This window comes from Taudactylus pleione, unplaced genomic scaffold (genome assembly GCF_031769625.1).
Source record: "Taudactylus pleione unplaced genomic scaffold, aTauple2 ptg000156l, whole genome shotgun sequence".
Classification (NCBI taxonomy): Eukaryota; Metazoa; Chordata; class Amphibia; order Anura; family Myobatrachidae; genus Taudactylus; species Taudactylus pleione.
Window position 1 is genome coordinate 15563774 of NW_028284558.1, and position 20660 is coordinate 15584433.

Here is a 20660-nt window from a genome sequence, read left to right on the forward strand (position 1 = left end):
GTCAAACAGGCTGGACTTGCAGACACTGTGAGCGAGCGAGCGAGCAGGAGGTCTGCACATGCAGTACACGTCTTGTGCATGCACAGTTCTCTCATCAAAGGAGATGTATGCAAACCATCAGGTTTGCGTACATCTCTGAATGAGGCCCAATATAATGATGCAATGATGTGTCATAGGTAGTTGTGTCTTGACAGTCATAAATATAATTTTAATATAAATTGTATACATATATATGCAACTACAGATACAAGTTAAATTCAATTAAAATGAACTTAAATGAAATAAAAATGATTTAACAGAAATAACATTTGTTGTTTAACCCATTACTGTAACGCAAAGAGCAGTATATAAATAGCAATATCAATTAAGTAATAGACAATTACTTCATATCACATTGCTGTGACATTAGTGATTTAAGTACTATCAGCTGGAGGGGTCAATACGCATTTAGCTACACAGAAGTGGCTGCATAGTGCTGCTGATTGCCATCATCATTATGTATCATGGCACCAGCCCTTCAGCACCTACAATAATGATGCCTTCTGACAGGGAAATATGGGGAAGTGGACAGGTCTACTTGAATCGCAATTATGCTAATATGCCCTTATTGTACTCAGCTTACAATGGCCTGTCCATTCCCTCCCCTGTTCCACTTTTACAGCTGATAGTAAGATGTGTAAGATGCACCCACCTCTGGGTATGCATGAATGTAGCAGGAGAATCTGAGAGAATAAGTGATCGGAGCCACCTTGAAAGTTTGTTTTATAGGGTGTAATTCTGTACCAACATTGTTGCCTGAATAACAGAGTAAGTCAAGTACAGTATTTATACTAGGGGTGAGCGGGTTCGGATTTCTGAAATCCGAACCCCCCCGATCCGAGTCCGATCCGAGTCAGGCTCGACTTTTCCCGCCTGACTCGGATTCTGAAATCGAGGCAAAACGTCATCTTCCCGCCTTCCGAGTCTCGCGGGTTTTGGATCCTATATAAGGTACCCACGTCGGCGCCATTTTCTCACTCGGCTGTGGACAGTGAAGAGGGAGGGTGGGAGTTAGGGCTGGCAGGGCTGTGTAGTGTAGTGTAGTGTAGTGCAGAGTAGTGTTGTGCTGTGCTGCGCTGTACTGCTGTTGTCCACTACTTCAAAGTCCATAGGGGCTGGCTGTGTTGTGCTGTGCTGCTGTTGTTAATAGGGGCTGTGTCCACTACTTCAAAGTCCATAGGGGCTGGCTGGACTGTGTTGTGCAGTCAGTTGTCCATAGGGGCTGTCTCCACTCCAAAGTTCTGTGCAGTGTCCCAGTCCTAAAGGGGTGCTGTAGTGTTGTCCAGGGGGTGCTCTGTCCATCAGGGGTGCTCCCCCCAAGTGCTAAAAAAATAATATTTTTTTTGTATTTGTGAATTGTGTGCGCAGTAGCCGCACGTGCATCAACAAAGTAGTGCCAAGCGTGCGCCTGTGTCATAAGTAAAGGGCCGGCTGGCTTGACCGTTAAAGGGTGCTGTAACCCCCAAAGTACACTCCAGTCCAAACCAAAAAAAAAATAATTTTCTGTGTTTGTGAATTGTGTGCGCAGTAGCCGCACGTGCATCAACAAAGTAGTGCCAAGCGTGCGCCTGTGTCATAAGTAAAGGGCCGGCTGGCTTGACCGTTAAAGGGTGCTGTAACCCCCAAAGTACACTCCAGTCCAAACCAAAAAAAAAATTATTTTCTGTGTTTGTGAATTGTGTGCGCAGAAGCCGCACGTGCATCAACAAAGTAGTGCCAAGCGTGCGCCTGTGTCATAAGTAAAGGGCCAGCTGGCTTGACCGTTAAAGGGTGCTGTAACCCCCAAAGTACACTCCAGTCCAAACCAAAAAAAAAATTATTTTTCTGTGTTTGTGAATTGTGTGCGCAGTAGCCGCACGTGCATCAACAAAGTAGTGCCAAGCGTGCGCCTGTGTCATAAGTAAAGGGCCGGCTGGCTTGACCGTTAAAGGGTGCTGTAACCCCCAAAGTACTCTCCAGTCCAAACCAAAAAAAAAATTATTTTCTGTGTTTGTGAATTGTGTGCGCAGTAGCCGCACATGCATCAACAAAGTAGTGCCAAGCGTGCGCCTGTGTCATAAGTATAGGGCCGGCTGGCTTGACCGTTAAAGGGTGCTGTAACCCCCAAAGTACACTCCAGTCCAAACCAAAAAAAAAATTATTTTCTGTGTTTGTGAATTGTGTGCGCAGTAGCCGCACGTGCATCAACAAAGTAGTGCCAAGCGTGCGCCTGTGTCATAAGTAAAGGGCCGGCTGGCTTGACCATTAAAGGGTGCTGTAACCCGCAAAGTACACTCCAGTCCAAACCAAAAAAAAAATTATTTTCTGTGTTTGTGAATTGTGTGCGCAGTAGCCGCACGTGCATCAACAAAGTAGTGCCAAGCGTGCGCCTGTGTCATAAGTAAAGGGCCGGCTGGCTTGACCGTTAAAGGGTGCTGTAACCCCCAAAGTACACTCCAGTCCAAACCAAAAAAAAAATTATTTTCTGTGTTTGTGAATTGTGTGCGCAGTAGCCGCACGTGCATCAACAAAGTAGTGCCAAGCGTGCGCCTGTGTCATAAGTAAAGGGCCGGCTGGCTTGACCGTTAAAGGGTGCTGTAACCCCCAAAGTACACTCCAGTCCAAACCAAAAAAAAAATTATTTCTGTGTTTGTGAATTGTGTGCGCAGTAGCCGCACGTGCATCAACAAAGTAGTGCCAAGCGTGCGCCTGTGTCATAAGTAAAGGGCCGGCTGGCTTGACCATTAAAGGGTGCTGTAACCCCCAAAGTACACTCCAGTCCAAACCAAAAAAAAATTATTTTCTGTGTTTGTGAATTGTGTGCGCAGTAGCCGCACGTGCATCAACAAAGTAGTGCCAAGCGTGCGCCTGTGTCATAAGTAAAGGGCCGGCTGGCTTGACCGTTAAAGGGTGCTGTAACCCCCAAAGTACACTCCAGTCCAAACCAAAAAAAAAATTATTTTCTGTGTTTGTGAATTGTGTGCGCAGTAGCCGCATGTGCATCAACAAAGTAGTGCCAAACGTGCGCCTGTGTCATAAGTAAAGGGCCGGCTGGCTTGACCGTTAAAGGGTGCTGTAACCCCCAATGTACACTCCAGTCCAAACCAAAAAAAAAATTATTTTCTGTGTTTGTGAATTGTGTGCGCAGTAGCCGCACGTGCATCAACAAAGTAGTGCCAAGCGTGCGCCTGTGTCATAAGTAAAGGGCCGGCTGGCTTGACCGTTAAAGGGTGCTGTAACCCCCAAAGTACACTCCAGTCCAAACCAAAAAAAAAATTATTTTCTGTGTTTGTGAATTGTGTGCGCAGTAGCCGCACGTGCATCAACAAAGTAGTGCCAAGCGTGCGCCTGTGTCATAAGTAAAGGGCCGGCTGGCTTGACCGTTAAAGGGTGCTGTAACCCCCAAAGTACACTCCAGTCCAAACCAAAAAAAAAATTTTTTTCTGTGTTTGTGAATTGTGTGCGCAGTAGCCGCACGTGCATCAACAAAGTAGTGCCAAGCGTGCGCCTGTGTCATAAGTAAAGGGCCGGCTGGCTTGACCGTTAAAGGGTGCTGTAACCCCCAATGTACACTCCAGTCCATACCAAAAAAAAAAATATTTTCTGTGTTTGTGAATTGTGTGCGCAGTAGCTGCACATGCATCAACAAAGTAGTGCCAAGCGTGCGCCTGTGTCATAAGTAAAGGGCCGGCTGGCTTGACCGTTAAAGGGTGCTGTAACCCCCAAAGTACACTCCAGTCCAAACCAAAAAAAAAATTATTTTCTGTGTTTGTGAATTGTGTGCGCAGTAGCCGCACGTGCATCAACAAAGTAGTGCCAAGCGTGCGCCTGTGTCATAAGTAAAGGGCCGGCTGGCTTGACCATTAAAGGGTGCTGTAACCCCCAAAGTACACTCCAGTCCAAACCAAAAAAAAAATTATTTTCTGTGTTTGTGAATTGTGTGCGCAGTAGCCGCACGTGCATCAACAAAGTAGTGCCAAGCGTGCGCCTGTGTCATAAGTAAAGGGCCGGCTGGCTTGACCGTTAAAGGGTGCTGTAACCCCCAAAGTACACTCCAGTCCAAACCAAAAAAAAAATTATTTTCTGTGTTTGTGAATTGTGTGCGCAGTAGCCGCACGTGCATCAACAAAGTAGTGCCAAGCGTGCGCCTGTGTCATAAGTAAAGGGCCAGCTGGCTTGACCGTTAAAGGGTGCTGTAACCCCCAAAGTACTCTCCAGTCAAAACCAAAAAAAAAATTATTTTCTGTGTTTGTGAATTGTGTGCGCAGTAGCCGCACGTGCATCAACAAAGTAGTGCCAAGCGTGCGCCTGTGTCATAAGTAAAGGGCCGGCTGGCTTGACCGTTAAAGGGTGCTGTAACCCCCAAAGTACTCTCCAGTCCAAACCAAAAAAAAAATAATTTTCTGTGTTTGTGAATTGTATGCGCAGTAGCCGCACATGCATCAACAAAGTAGTGCCAAGCGTGCGCATGTGTCATAAGTAAAGGGCCGGCTGGCTTGACCGTTAAAGGGTGCTGTAACGCCCAAAGTACACTCCAGTCCAAACCAAAAAAAAAATTATTTTCTGTGTTTGTGAATTGTGTGCGCAGTAGCCGCACGTGCATCAACAAAGTATTGCCAAGCATGCGCCTGTGTCATAAGTAAAGGGCCGGCTGGCTTGACCGTTAAAGGGTGCTGTAACCCCCAATGAACACTCCAGTCCAAACCAAAAAAAAAATTATTTTCTGTGTTTGTGAATTGTGTGCGCAGTAGCCGCACGTGCATCAACAAAGTAGTGCCAAGCGTGCGCCTGTGTCATAAGTAAAGGGCCGGCTGGCTTGACCGTTAAAGGGTGCTGTAACCCCCAAAGTACACTCCAGTCCAAACCAAAAAAAAAAATATTTTCTGTGTTTGTGAATTGTGTGCGCAGTAGCCGCACGTGCATCAACAAAGTAGTGCCAAGCGTGCGCCTGTGTCATAAGTAAAGGGCCGGCTGGCTTGACCCTTAAAGGGTGCTGTAACCCCCAAAGTACACTCCAGTCCAAACCAAAAAAAAAATTATTTTCTGTGTTTGTGAATTGTGTGCGCAGTAGCCGCACGTGCATCAACAAAGTAGTGCCAAGCGTGCGCCTGTGTCATAAGTAAAGGGCCGGCTGGCTTGACCGTTAAAGGGTGCTGTTACCCCCAATGTACACTCCAGTCCAAACCAAAAAAAAAAATATTTTCTGTGTTTGTGAATTGTGTGCGCAGTAGCCGCACGTGCATCAATAAAGTAGTGCCAAGCGTGCGCCTGTGTCATAAGTAAAGGGCCAGCTGGCTTGACCGTTAACGGGTGCTGTAACCCCCAAAGTACACTCCAGTCCAAACCAAAAAAAAAATTATTTTCTGTGTTTGTGAATTGTGTGCGCAGTAGCCGCACGTGCATCAACAAAGTAGTGCCAAGTGTGCGCCTGTGTCATAAGTAAAGGGCCGGCTGGCTTGATCGTTAAAGGGTCCTGTAACCCCCAAAGTTCACTCCAAACCAAAAAAAAAATTATTTTCTGTGTTTGTGAATTGTGTGCGCTGTGGCTGCACGTGCATCAACAAAGGAGCAGCGCCAAGCGTGCGCCTGTGTCCCATAAGTAAAGGGCCAGCTGGCTCTTTTCTTAAAGGGTGGTGTAACCCACAAAGTGCACTACTCTCCAGCAAAAATAAAAAAATATTTTCTGTGTTTGTGTGCGCTTTAGCCGCACGTATATATCAATATAGCATAAATGGAGGACCAAGCTTTCTCCGATAAAAATAAAATAGGGAAAGATCAAGAACCACTTCCTCCTAGTGCTGTTGCTGCTGCTGGGAGTTGTTCATCATCCCAGAGAGGAAGTAGGAACATCACTACTTTTACTAAACAATTGACCCTCCAACAGTCCCTAGCGATGAGGATGAAGTACGACAGCAGTCATCCTGAAGCAAAACGTATAACTGAGGCCTTGACTGCTATGTTGGTGTTAGACGTGCGTCCGGTATCCGCCATTAGTGCAGTGGGATTTAGACAATTGATGGAGGTAGTGTGTCCCCGGTTCCAAATCCCGTCTAGATTCCACCTGCATCCTTAAAGCAGCAGCAACAAGCGTGCATCTGTCTGTTAAAGGGTGGTGACACCCTCAAAGTGTGCTACACAAACAATAAAAATATTCTTCTTTTTTTTTCTGTCTTTGTGAATTGTGTGGGCTGTAGCCGCACTTGCATCCTCAAAGCAGCAGCGACAAGCGTGCGTCTGTCTGTTAAAGGGTGGTGACACCCTCAAAGTGTGCTACACAAACAATAAAAATATTGTTCTTTTTTTTCTGTCTTTGTGAATTGTGTGGGCTGTAGCCGCACTTGTATCCTCAAAGCAGCAGCGACAAGTGTGCGTCTGTCTGTTAAAGGGTGGTGACACCCTCAAAGTGTGCTACACAAACAATAAAAATATTCTTCTTTTTTCTGTCTTTGTGAATTGTGTGGGCTGTAGCCGCACTTGCATCCTCAAAGCAGCAGCGACAAGCGTGCGTCTGTCTGTTAAAGGGTGGTGACACCCTCAAAGTGTGCTACACAAACAATAAAAATATTCTTCTTTTTTCTTTCTTTGTGAATTGTGTGGGCTGTAGCCGCACTTGCATCCTCAAAGCAGCAGCGACAAGCGTGCGTCTGTCTGTTAAAGGGTGGTGACACCCTCAAAGTGTGCTACACAAACAATAAAAATATTCTTCTTTTTTCTGTCTTTGTGAATTGTGTGGGCTGTAGCCGCACTTGTATCCTCAAAGCAGCAGCGACAAGCGTGCGTCTGTCTGTTAAAGGGTGGTGTAACCCTTAAAGTGCGCTCCACAAACAATAAAAATATTCTTCTTTTTTTTTCTGTCTTTGTGAATTGTGTGGGCTGTAGCCGCACTTGCATCCTCAAAGCAGCAGCGACAAGCGTGCGTCTGTCTGTTAAAGGATTACATCGGTGACAGCATCCAAGTAGGCATGTCAGACAGTCCGTATCTATACTGGCAGGAAAAAGAGGCAATTTGGAGGCCCCTGTACAAACTGGCTCTATTTTACCTGAGTTGTCCCTCCCTCCAGTGTGTACTCCGAAAGAGTGTTTAGTGCAGCCGGGAACCTTGTCAGCGAAAGGCGTAGGAGGTTGCTTCCACAAAATGTGGAGAAGATGATGTTCATAAAATGAATTATCAACTTTTCCAGGGAAACCAGCCTCCAGAACGTACAGTGGGACCTGTGGTTGTGGATTCCAGCGGGGACAAATTAATACTCTGTGAGGATGAGGATGTACACAACACTGAAGAGGGTGAGGAATCGGTGGATGAGGAGGATGAGGATGACATCTTGCCTCCGTAGAGCCAGTTTGTGCAGGGACACATTAATTGCCAGCTTGTTTTGTGGGGGCCCAAACGAACCAATCATTTCAGCCACAGTCGTGTGGCAGACCCTGCCGCTGAAATGTTTGGTTTGTTAAAGTGTGCATGTCCTGTTTATACAACATAAGGGTGGGTGGGAGGGCCCAAGGACAATTCCATCTTGCATCTCTTTTTTTTCTTTGCATTATGTATAGTTTGGGGCCTAGTTTTTCAAACTGTCATCCTGTCTGCCACTGCAGTGCCACTCCTAGATGGACCACGTGTTTGTGCCGCCCATTCGTATCTCTTAGCATAGTCATCCAGCTACCTCGGTGCAACCTTTTGGACATAAAAACACTATTGTGAGGTGTTCAGAATAGACTGGAAATGAGTGGAAATTAAGGTTATTGAGGTTAATAATAGCATAGGAGCAGAAAAACCCACAAATTCTGTGATTTTAGCTGTTTTTATGCTTTTTTTCAAAAAAATACAGATCCAAAACACAAAACCCAGAACCCAAAACACGGAAGGGTGGTTTTGGCAAAACCAATCCAGATCCAAAACACGAAGATCCAGATCCAAAACCAAAACACAAAACACGAAAAGTGGCCGGTGCACACCCCTAATTTATACAGAATGCCATACTGTATTACAGTAATGTCTTCTTACTTTATAATACATATGAAGCACAATTTTTACATCAGGTCACTTAATGCATATCTTCTGCCAAGTTATATGTAGTACAGTATGTTGATTATTTCCATACAGGATATCGTATTGTATATGAGTAGGATACTGCTGATGTATGTCAGAAGTGGTTATGATTTGGACACTTATGGTGCATACACACGGTATGATCTGTACCACTAATGACTTGAAAGAACAGGCAAAGTTGACGATATCGTCCAATTTGGCCTGCATGAATGGACGATGAAAGATATCTTTATCGTCCATGCGAGAACGCGCATCGTTCGTCGTCAGTTTGGTGACTGCAAAAAAGTGAACGATTTGAATTATAACGACATGCAGAGCCGGCCCTAACCAGTTTGATGCTCTAGGCAAGATTTTGTGTGGTGACCCCTAGCACCATTGCTAGTTTCGCCTCTGACCCAGCACCCCTCTCCCAGCACAGCACCCATCAACCAGCAGTACAAATCACAGCAGCAGCCAGCAACATCTATCACCCCTCAACCATTGCAATACTCATCCACAGAGCTGTAACTAGACATTTTGGTGCTCTGTGCCAGAAAAAGCATTGGCGCCCCCATCCCCTGTATGTCTCCCTTCAGACAAGACCAGCCTGCTGGACCACGCAAAGGTCCATGGGAGAAGGAGGTGCTGCGGCTCAGCATGCCCAGCAGCCCTCCTCCAGCAGCAATTTCTGCCCCCCACTGGCTATGCTCCATGCTGCCACTGCTGTCGGCTGTAAGAGCTGCTGACCAATCAGAGCTGAGTTGAGAGCTCCTATCGCGGTAGGACAGCAAGTCCCTAGGCTTGGAATGCATTCCCCTAGGCATTTCAAAATGTCCTAGGCATTTGCCTAGGACATTTGCCATTGATATTGTTATTGTTCATGAAAGTCATACCGTGTATATGCACCATTACAGTGCCACTTTGTGGGTCAAAGATTGTGTACATTGTGTGACACTCTTATGATTAAAGAATTACCTTGCAATCAACCAGTCAGTCATGTGGATCTTTCTATAGGATTGTTTTTGTTCTTCTGTTAGGAGGAGCATATATTTCTCGATCATGACATTCCTTTAGTGTGTTAGTAGGAAATTTTGCCGATTGCACTACCCACATTTTTAATGTCTGTGCGAGGCAAATTTTCTTGTAATGCTGAAGTGCTCATTTGCAGCGTTAATAAGAAAATGCGCCAATTGGACTTAAGAAAATTAAATAATCATCAATTACAAACAGTCCCACACCTGTCGTTTTACCACATATGATGCTTTTGGAATCTTCATTTCTTTTATCACAATGGATGTAAAAGTAGGAATTACAAATATCAAATAGCCACAATGTCAATGAATTAAGCTCAATCAACTTGAGAGGGCAATCAACCAATCAGAAGTCAAACATCATCAGGGCGTATTTTGCAACAGTTCTCCAATTACAGCAAAATACACACCTCCTTAGAGGCATACCTGTGGCCAATAAAGGTCTGAATCAGTCCTAATTATGATAACATACACTTTCTATACTCAGCCTACACTTGCACACATCCGCGTCACCCCTCCATTTCTCTAAGCATAAGTGTGTATGCGGTACAGAAATGCATATTTTATGCAAAAATAATCTGTATATGTCAAATTGTACATACGCTCTTTTGCGTTACGGATGATGTAAACCAGAGCATGAGATACACAGAAATGATGATAAAAAAGTTACAAAAATGGAACCTATTTATTATTTATTTTTAATATTGCAAAAGAAAATCCTTAAGTAAAGCTTCCTATACAAATGGCTAAATTCCTGCCTTAGGCCAGACAATATGTAAGTGTTTTGTGCAGTAACTGAAGTGCAAAAGCAGCATATAGTCATAGAATAATTGAAGATGGCACTATCCTATTATATCCTACTATATTAGGAACATGCTTTTGAACTGTTGAATATTTTGAATCAGGATTCTGTGTTTAAGGGCAGCATGAGAACATTTAATACTTGTTTTATATATTTATACTTTTTGATGTACTCCAAACTTTGAAACCTTGGGACTATTTTTAGGGGGTAGCATCCAATTAAAATTATATTTTAAAATTACAGTTGCTAATTTTGATGTAGTTATTCTGTTTAATGTGTGCCCCAAAAAGACGTTTTTTTTTGTCTTTGCTTTGCTTTCTTGCAAAGAATAAGGAAAATAAATTTAGATACTTGGGAGCACCACCAACCAAGGGTTGTACTATACAGTCAGGTGCATAAATATTGGTACATTGACAGAATTTTCATATTTTGGCCTCTATTCACCACCACAATGGCTTTGAAATGAAACAAACAAGACGTGCTTTAACTGCAGACTTTCAGATTTCATTTGAGGGTAGTTACATCCAAATCAGGTGAATAGTGTAGGAATTACAATGGTTTCTATGTGTGCCTCCCACTTTTTAAGGGGCCAAAAGTAATGGGACAAACTAAACAATCCTAAATCTAACTTTCACTTTTTAATACTTTGTTGCAAATCCTTTGCTGGCAATTACAGCCTGAAGTCTGGAACGCATAGACATCACCAGACGCTGGGTTTCATCCCTGGTGATGCTCTGCCAGGCCTCTACTGCAAATGTCTTCAGTTCCTGCTTGTTCTTGGGGCATTTTCCCTTCAGTTTTGTCTTCTTCAAGTGAAATGCATGCTCAATCTGATTCAGGTCAGGGGATTGACTTGGCCATTGCATAATATTCCACTTTTTAGCCTTAAAAAACTCTTTGGTTGCTTTTGCAGTATGCTTCAGGTCATTGTCCATATGCACTGTGAAGCGCCGTCCAATGAGTTCTGAAGCATTTGACTGAATATGAGCATATAATATTGCCCGAAACACTTCAGAATTCATTCTGCTGCTTTTGTCAGCAGTCACATCATCAATAAATACCAGGGAACCAGTTCCATTGGCAGCCATACATGCCCATGCCATGACACTACCACCACCATGATTCACTGATGAGGTGGTATGTTTTGGATCATGAGCAGTTCCTTTCCTTCTCCATACTCTTCTCTTCCCATCACTCGGGTACAAGTTGATCTTTGCCTCATCTGTCCATAGGATGTTGTTCCAGAACTGTAATGGTTTTTTTAGATGTTGTTTGGCAAACTCTAATCTGGTCTTCCTGTTTTTGTGGCTCACTAATTGTTTACATCTTGTGGTGAACCCTCTATATTCAGTCTTGTGAAGTCTTCTCTTGATTGTTGACTTTGACATATATACACCTACCTCCTGGAGAGTGTTCTTGATTTGGCCAACTGTTGTGAAGGGGTTTTTCTTCACCAGGGAAATAATTCTTCTGTCATCCACCATAGTTGTTTTCCGTGGTCCTCCGGGTCTTTTGGTGTTGCTGAGCTCTCCCGTGCGTTCTTTCTTTTTAAGAATGTTCCAAACAGTTGATTTGGCCACACCTAATGTTTTTGCTATCTCTCTGATGGGTTTGTTTTGATTTTTCAGCCTAATGATGGCTTGCTTCACTGATAGTGACAGCTCTTTGGATCTCATATTGAGAGTTGACAGCAACTGATTCCAAATGCAAATGTCACACCTAGAATCAACTCTAGACCTTTTACCTGCTTAATTGATAATGAAATAATGAGGGAATAGCCCACACCTGTCCATGAAATAGCTTTTGAGTTGATAGTCCCATTACTTTTGGCCCCTTAAAAAGTGGGAGGCACATATAGAAACCGTTGTAACTCCTACACCGTTCACCTGATTTGGATGTAATTACCCTCAAATTAAATCTGAAAGTCTGCAGTTAAAGCACATCTTGTTTGTTTCATTTCAAAGCCATTGTGGTGGTGAATAGAGGTCAAAATATGAAAATTCTGTCAATGTCCCAATATTTTGCACTTGACTGTATATCCTTACAGCTATTATGCTGGGATTTATCTGATACTTAATTGTAAACTGATCTTGTGCTGACTCGACTTTTGTATATGAAAGAAGCACAATCCTGTCTACCACCACATAACTGACCCTAAGGATGACATATAATTATAATTTACTTAGTTTAATAATTTTTGGTGAATTTCTCTATAAGAAACTTTTGGCCTAGGGATATCATGGAAAAATTGCTGATACTCCAGGCCACTGTGATGGAAGTAAGTTTGGGAACCACTGGTGTAGGAATATGCATATTGGTAATAGTGGTCCCAGAAATGAGTCAGGGCTAGAGTTGGGTTTACACTTTATAAAAATACATCCAGTGTCTGTAGGATACATGTACACTGTAAGGAAAACTAACCATTCTAAAGAAGCTTTATCAAAATATTCAACTGTGTTATGATAAAAAAAATATATACTTTTTTACTTGCCACTTTTAAATCTGAATTTTTCCCTTAGGGCCAGGAAGGACAGGAGAAGACATTCGGGTGCAGAATGTATCTGAGACACGAGGGATCCATGGGCCCCTGTCCACACCGAAACAAGCAGAAATTTCTGTGGTTTGTGGCTTTCCTGCTGCCTCTTACAAGGGCTGATTTGGAAACTCAAGAAAACAAACTGTTTACTTGGAAATCAGGTAATAGCTTTTACTATTTGTCTATAGGAATGCCATACACTGGAATACAACACAACAATCTGGATTGTTTGCTAGGAGATTCTAAATCAACTACAGTATATCAAAAACAGATTTGCTGTCAATTTATGTACAAGACGAATGTTTCAAATTGTTTCCTGTGTTACTACGGGATACGTTTAGGAAGCCGGCGGCCCCAATACCGACCTCCAGCTTCCCGAATCCTCAATCCTGGCTAGGGTTAAATGACAGGCAACTAAACTCTAGATGCCTGTAATTTTCCCGACGCCTGGAGACAGGTGCCCAGCATACCGATCGAGCGGATGCCAGGCGCCGCAAGCGGACAGCTACGGGGCGGGGAGGGTTAGGTTTAGGGCACCCGGGGGGGACTTAGGGTAAGGCACCCCCCCGGGAGGGTTAGGTTCAGGCTAGAGGGAGGGAGCGTTAGGGATAGGCACCCACGGGCGGGACTTAGGGTTAGGCACCCCCCGGGGGACTTAGGTTTAGGCAGCGGGGAAGGGGTGGTTAGGGCTAGGCACTTGGATGGGGGAGGATAGAGTTAGGCACTTGGGGGGGAGGTTAGGGTTAGGCACCCCTAAGGGTTAGAAGGGTTGGTTAGGTTAGTAAGTACTTACCTTAGGGACGATCAAGATTTCCAGCGCTGGGCTCTGCTCTTTTGTCGGGCTGCCGGGAATTGAACTGCCGGCCATGCGGTAGCCGGGATTTCATACCGAATGCGTTACTACCCAGACTCATTTTATAACTGTCTTTATAATTCAAAAGCACAATTCAATATACTGGTGCTATATAATAAATGTTAATAATAATAGTAGTTTAAAGAACTGTAAACCTTTAATTTAGCTAAATTAAACAGCGACTGATAACATCCACATACTGTATACAGTATTCATGTTGAAGTTCCAGCATATAGGCCAATCCTTTCACTTGGTTCATGCGATGCAATGCAACTGGCCACTGCATCACAAATATTCGAAAGTATAACCATCGGGATGGTTATACTACAGTTAGGAAAGGGGGTGGAGCCTGTACAAAAGGGGCGGTGCCTCGTTCCACCCCCCGCACACATCACTGTAGGGGCGTGCTCAGCACTCTCCAAAATGCTGGACTGCCCTCAGGCTCCCCCTACACTGCACCTGGCATCTATTCTCCTGCTGCACACCCATTGCTCTACGCTCCCCCTCCACAGTCAACCATCGGATGGGCATCGGAAAGCTGTATCCGATGGCTGGCAACCATCGAATTTCCGGTATTCGATGGAAAAAGTACTTCCATTGAATTGGAAACATCAATGGTTGCTAACCATCGGCTTCCGATGTCCATCCCTAGAACATACACCGTGTAGGCCAATACAGGTGATATACAACTTTGCTGGTGCGGCCAAAAGTAATCAGAATGTTTTCAGTCAGATAATTCTTGGGAGCCACAAATGTTTGGGGCCACACACATATAACAGTGAGCAACAAGATAATGACTCAATAAAATGTTGCTCACCTGTAAGATGTCTTCACGGCAGACTCAGCGTGTAATAGGAAACCGTCCAGGGGCAGGAATGCAGAAAATCTGTCAAGGTTTTGAAGGAGCAGGCAAAGGAAGTGATCAGAATCTAATCCACGTTTAATGCACAAGTATCCTGTAGGAAAAGAGTTAAAAGAACTAATAGGGGCAGTAGTCAAAGTCCAGTCCAGGTTCAATGCACAGGTATCCAGCAGAAATGGTTTAAAGGAGCAATCAAAGGCAGCCAGTGGTCAAAGTCCAGTCCACATTAGAATCGCAAGTATGTAGCAGCAGATAGACCAAAAGAGGCAGACAAATACAGGTACCAAATCTGCTCCAAGAGTCAGATCTAAGCAGCATTAATGTTGTAAACTGCTAGGCTCAGCTTCCACAAAGGTAACTAATCACCTGGTAAGGACTGCCATGTGAGGTTCCCCTTTTAAGTTGAAAGGAGGCAGGGTTTCTGACTGGCATTGGTTGTGCGCCTGAATCTGGCCGACCTTGCATTCCAGTCATCAGGGGGACGGAGCACAGCCTCTGGACTCTGAAACAGCTTTCTGCTCATGGTGAGCAGGCTGCTAACTGTGACAAATACAATATGGAGGCCAAAACAGATATCATTAAAAAAGGTGGAAGTGGCAGAAATCAGTAATTACAAATAATTTTCACCTCAGCACCTTGCTCAATTGAGGTGCAAGTTATACACAAGACTATGCTCAAATACCAAGGAACAGATAAAAAAAAGCAAATGGAAAAGTTTAACGTCATGATGGAGATGGGCTAAAACTGTTTTCAACATATATGCCAACATAGAAATGTGTTATGCTCATTTTACTAACGTTTCCATAAAATTTCCTCCAACTAGGCCTTTACCAACCATTTTTTTCCTAGTTAACATATGAAAAGAGGGATGTGTGTGATAAATGGACATCAGCAATTGGGGGGCGCCCAAATAACTAATTTAAGACATACAGTATTAACTTCCAATGTCTAGCAGAGCCATGAAGGGTGGTTTACATCTGAGTACGTGCAGACATTTAATGTATAAGGTGGAGGATTCAGCAGACCACATAAGCATATAACTGATAGATCATCTGACACATACAGTAAGACCTCCTAAATGTCAGAGAGATCACCTGCCATAATGCTCTAATGTGGGCCATACATCTATGGCCTGTTTGCCCGTCCTGCTGACGCCAATCCGATATGCCGATTGGCAATCAAAAGTACTTATCCGTGGACATTGATGATCTCTGATTCATCGACAGATTGAATAGATTCAACATGTTAAAAGTCTCTGACTCGCCAATTCCGACCGTTTTGGGTAAGGGCAGATGTATGGGCCCCTTAACAGTACACATAAAACATGTAATGCTCATGACAAGACCCAATGTCCAAATTATAATTATCATATACATCATAAAGCTATTAGCATCCTATGCAAGAGGCATGGAAACGGTGCATAAAATGGGACTAATACAGAGATAAATGTATGCCCGTTATGTATATTGTATGTTGTTACTCTGAGCATGCTCTGGAACCAAGAGTATTTAACTACAAGTGATGCAGATTCATAAGCATTTCAGTTAAAAGGCAATAACAAGAGCTCTAACAGGGCATTCTCATATACAGTCAGCAGTGTTCTCTGAGGACGTGTCCAAGGAAATGCGGCCTATGCAGAAATGTGCCAATACAATGCGGGAGCATTGTATCAGCCCCAATGTGTAAAGCTTACATAAGGACACACCAGGATTGCAGTATGTACATTTTAGGCACATATGTACACATTAAGATGATTTGAGAAGATATAAATTATTTGTGAAAGGACCTGTGCAATAATGCATGAGTGGTAATGTGGGGAGAGGGGAATAAGTAAAGAGACTATAAAAGGTAAAAAAATGGGAATAACTATATTGGTTAATTATTGTAAACTAGCTGTAGTACACTGTACCCGGCATTGCCTAGGCAAGTCCGTGACTAAGGAGCTGAAAGTACCAGGACTGTGTCAACAGTTTTCTAAAACAGATCCCAAACTCTCTTAAGAAATTCATTGTAATGTCAAGTTGCTTTCAAGTTATTTGCATTGTGAGGGCTGGCAGCTCTTATGAATAGCGATCTCGGACAGTATTTCCACGTTAATTTATGGCTGCACACTATAAATAATTAACAGCAATCAATAGACATGGCATGTTTATTGTAGCAGACTACTACACATTGTGACTGAAGAAGTTGACATACCATAAGCTACAAACCTTGTAGGTTTTACTACGTGCAGATACTCCGTTCCGAATTTCTGTGGTAAGTAATTTCAGACTTACTTACTGATGTGCAGCACATTGCCTGAAACCTGTGTTTGTAAAATTTTTTTACTTGAGCTTAGTATCTCTCTGATTCAAACTAACTATCAATTTGATTGTGCTAAATGTTTTTTTTTTTTGGATAGCATTAGTCATTGGAATGTATTTAGCATTATATGTCTTTAGTTGTATGTGTAGAATGAAATGTGCATTAAATTTCAAGTGAGCTTCAGATATGTCCTTGCTTATCTAGCCTCAATAAATTAACATTTGTAGCATAATACTTAGATAAAGTTTGTCTCACTGAAAATGTTTGATGGCTGATTCACTTCAGGCATGATTTTCATGCCTTTTGGGAGGTGATTCAGAAGGTGGATGCAGGGAAGCCATCAGGCACAAGTGGCCGATGGTTTCCCTCTGTGCATGTGCAAGAGACTGAGCTGCACTGCACATGCGTTCCAATGTTACTGCACAGAGACGCAGATCTCAATTGCATACAGATCCATGCAATTTTACTTGGGGAGGGGGCTATAAGATACAAGTGCGTCGTAGGCAGAGATTGCTTCTAAAGACTCTGGCGGTCATGTTCAGTCAGACATTCTGCAGGCAATGTCCGGTGGCCTGGCCAATGGTGCGCTTATAGTGCAGTGTACAGACTTCTAACCATTTATGTTGTTCGCCTGCTAGCCGATAGCTGACATATTTAAAAAAAACTTTTAAGGGGGGAGCTTCTCTGTCCCTGCATCACTTTGTAATGTAGTGCACCATGATTGGCTCGCAGCCTGCTGTGAAAGATTGCAATTCAATTTAAATACAGACTGACATCAACAATATATTGATAATTGATTCAATCAATAATACTGCATCGATCAATATAAGGAAATTGTTTTTTTTTTTAATATTCAATATGTGACGATGAAAGATTGCAATTCAATTTAAAGACAGGCCGACATCAACAATATATTGATAATTGATTCAAATCAATAATACTGTATTGATCAATATGAGGAAGTTGTCTTTTTGTCTGTTTGTTTTTTGTTATATTCAATATGTGACGATGATGCCGGGTTGCTTTATGATATAATTGTGTTTCATTATCTGGTAGTTACACCAATTGCTCCATTTTGGTAATCTCAGCTCTTTGCATGTTTTTGTAAATATTATTGTTCTGCAAAATTCCCATCAGAGATGATTTATTGCAGGACGAGACTGTACTGTTGCTCTTGCCAGGGGCTATTTGTTCAGCATTTATCTTTGTAGAGGAGGAATTGTGTATAGCTAGTGTATGCAGATTGCTATCATCTGTGTATTAAACAGACAATAACTGTATATCATTTACTGCAAACTTCCCTCCAAACCGGCCATTCCCTCTTGTCTGCAGTGAAATGATAATGCGAACGAGCTTGGTTTTTTTTACATATATCTGCTGCTTCTGCTGGGATTATAGATTAGATATGATTGAAATTGTGTTGACAAACAAGTTTTGTGGCAAAACAGATTGTTTCAAAAAAGTTTGATGACATATAGACACCGGTATACCTACAATGAGTGCACACCTTGCACCCAGGGCCATAGAGAGTCGACCCGGGGCAGGGGCGTTGCCTAATAGCGAGAGGTGTTGCCACACCCCCTTAGCAAAAAAAGGTAAAAGAAAAAAACTTGTGCACTGGGGAGGGGGGGGGACACTGTGAGCCCCTCAGCCTGGCACAAATCCAGGGGGAGGTGCAATCCCCCACAGGCAGAGGAGAGGAGACTGCTGCTCAGCAGCATCAAGCATTCTCCCACTGTAGCCCAGCACACAGCGTGTGCTGGGCTGCTGACAGGTAAGAGGGAGGGGGAGGTCAGACCTGGGCCCCCGCTGGGCCCCTACAACAAGCCTGTGCCAGGTAATTAGAACCCCCCCCCTCTCGGCGCCCCTGCTTGCACCCATGTTTAACACTCACCTCTCTGGAGTCCCGGCTGGTGGCACTACACAAATCATGAGGAAAATGGTACAGTAGATCTGTGCAGGCTGAGTAGACTCTGGCACAGTGTTTACTCACCTGCATCTGGTGCTGGAAAGGAGAGGGCCTACACATATACTGCATACTGGCCACCTCTTCTCTTAATACACCCCTGTGCTGTAAAGGGGTATGTTTGTCAACTAGCCTTTCTCTGTGTTATCCCACATTCTGTGTTAACACAATATGACTACGCATACAGAATCCAATAAGGCCGCGCATGCCCAGTAATCACAGTGTACAGTGCAGTTGTTTCAGCCCGGGAGAGAGGACTTTATACCAGGAGGAAACTATAGACATGGAGAGGAAAGACTAATGTAGTAAAAGGAAAAAAGAAAGGTAGTTAGCAGAGAGAGGATGGAAGGAGGGAGTAGCATTCTGGTGAGAAGACTCTTCACTGATGAATCAAACTCCAGTGGCTGTATAACTTAGTTAACATATCCTGAGATGGTGCAGATGGTGCTATGTTTTAAAATGCAACAGGAAACCAACGCCACCCCCCATCCAAGCCCCCCCCCCCGCATAAACAGAAATAATATAGTACACCACTTCATAGTCCTTTAGTCCGGAGCCCCTTAAGGAGCCAGTCATCATTATCAGTGGTTTTGCAAGGACATGGATGCTTACATGTAACAAAGAGCAGGGGCGGATCCCCGCTGGGCTGGACCACATGTGTCTTGATTGATCTAGGCTCATATATTACATTGTATGTAGGAATATCTATTGTTACAAGAGCACTCAGTAGAAGTATGGATCATAAACCCATACCTATCTTTTCTTAATATATGATATTTTCCAATTTATAATATCGCTTTCATAAGCTAATTCAATATCAATCGGATTTTAATAGCAGTATTATGGTACCCTTATCTTTTAATAAGGAGTACCAATATTTAATACCAGGACAACTACCCATATTTTAATTCTTAACCTCAGTTTTAACATGCTTATCATAATTACCCTCAAAACACGATCTTGACCCTTAATTATTATGATTACAATTCCCTATTTCTACAATCGGTATTTTTGCAACAATGCTTAGTGTCTTGTCATTGGTATATGTGTATATGTATCTTGTATGTTATCCCAATAATCACAATGGAACATATCAGTCTCTAATTGATTGCAGTGGTTACTCTTTAATACCAATTAACTCCTTTTAAAAGGCATGCCTGTTTGGCTAGACTGTATCCCTAGCCTGACGAAGTCCGCTACGGCTGGTGAAATGCGTTGTATTGTGGGAACTTCATCTTGGACACTGACACTCTTTTATTACCTAGCCTGTCAGAAGTCTGCCGGCGGACGCATATGTTCTTTATTATATCCAGCATGGGATGTCTCAATCACATTCACAGACTACAGGTGAGTGCTCACATCTCTCCCCCACTTCGGATCCTATTCACGAGAAAGGACTGACTGTTTGAGGGGAAAAGAAAGAGCTTAATTGCCATTCAACCCAATCGGGTGAGTTAAACGCTGTTTAGGCATGTCACCCGCAGTATACTAATATTGTATAAATACTGTGACTCTTCCTGCATCTAATACGGACAATACGCTCTGTAATTGATTTTCATACAGCCGGCGATATTTCTTTATTCAGTATACCAACCTAATCGGGTGAATTAAAATGCCGTTTAGACGTGTCACCCGCAATATATACATATAAAAACTAGGGGTGTGCACCGGCCACTTTTCGTGTTTTGTGTTTTGGTTTTGGATCTGGATCTTTCTTCGTGTTTTGGATCTGGATTGGTTTTGCCAAAACCACCCTTCCGTGTTTTGGGTTCTGGGTTTTGTGTTTTGGATCTGTATTTTTTTGAAAAAAAGCATAAAAACAGCTAAAATCACAGAATTTGTAGGTTTTTCTGCTCCTATGCTATTATTAACCTCAATAACCTTAATTTCCACTCATTTCCAGTCTATTCTGAACACCTCACACCTCACAATAGTGTTTTTATGTCCAAAAGGTTGCACCGAGGTAGCTGGATGACTATGCTAAGCGACACGAGTGGGCGGCACAAACACGTGACCCATCTAGGAGTGACACTGCAGTGGCAGGCAGGATGGCAGTTAGAAAAACTAGGCCCCAAACTGTACATAATGCAAAGAAAAAAAGAGGTGCAAGATGGAATTGTCCTTGGGCCCTCCCACCCACCCTTATGTTGTATAAACAGGACATGCACACTTTAACAAATCAATCATTTCAGCGCCAGGGTCTGCCACACAACTGTGGCTGAAATGATTGGTTCGTTTGGGCCCCCACAAAACAAGCTGGCA

General features: G+C 43.3%; 1 protein-coding gene across 1 annotated transcript in view; it reads left to right on the plus strand.

The window, feature by feature from the left end:
• THSD7B (thrombospondin type 1 domain containing 7B) overlaps positions 1-20660 on the plus strand; it is a 651631-nt gene that overhangs the window by 157436 nt on the left and 473535 nt on the right. Inside the window, exon 2 of the mRNA XM_088474863.1 lies at positions 12397-12574. Within this exon, the coding sequence (XP_088330989.1) occupies positions 12433-12574 (142 nt within the window). The 5' untranslated portion in view covers positions 12397-12432. The remainder of the gene's footprint in view (positions 1-12396; positions 12575-20660) is intronic.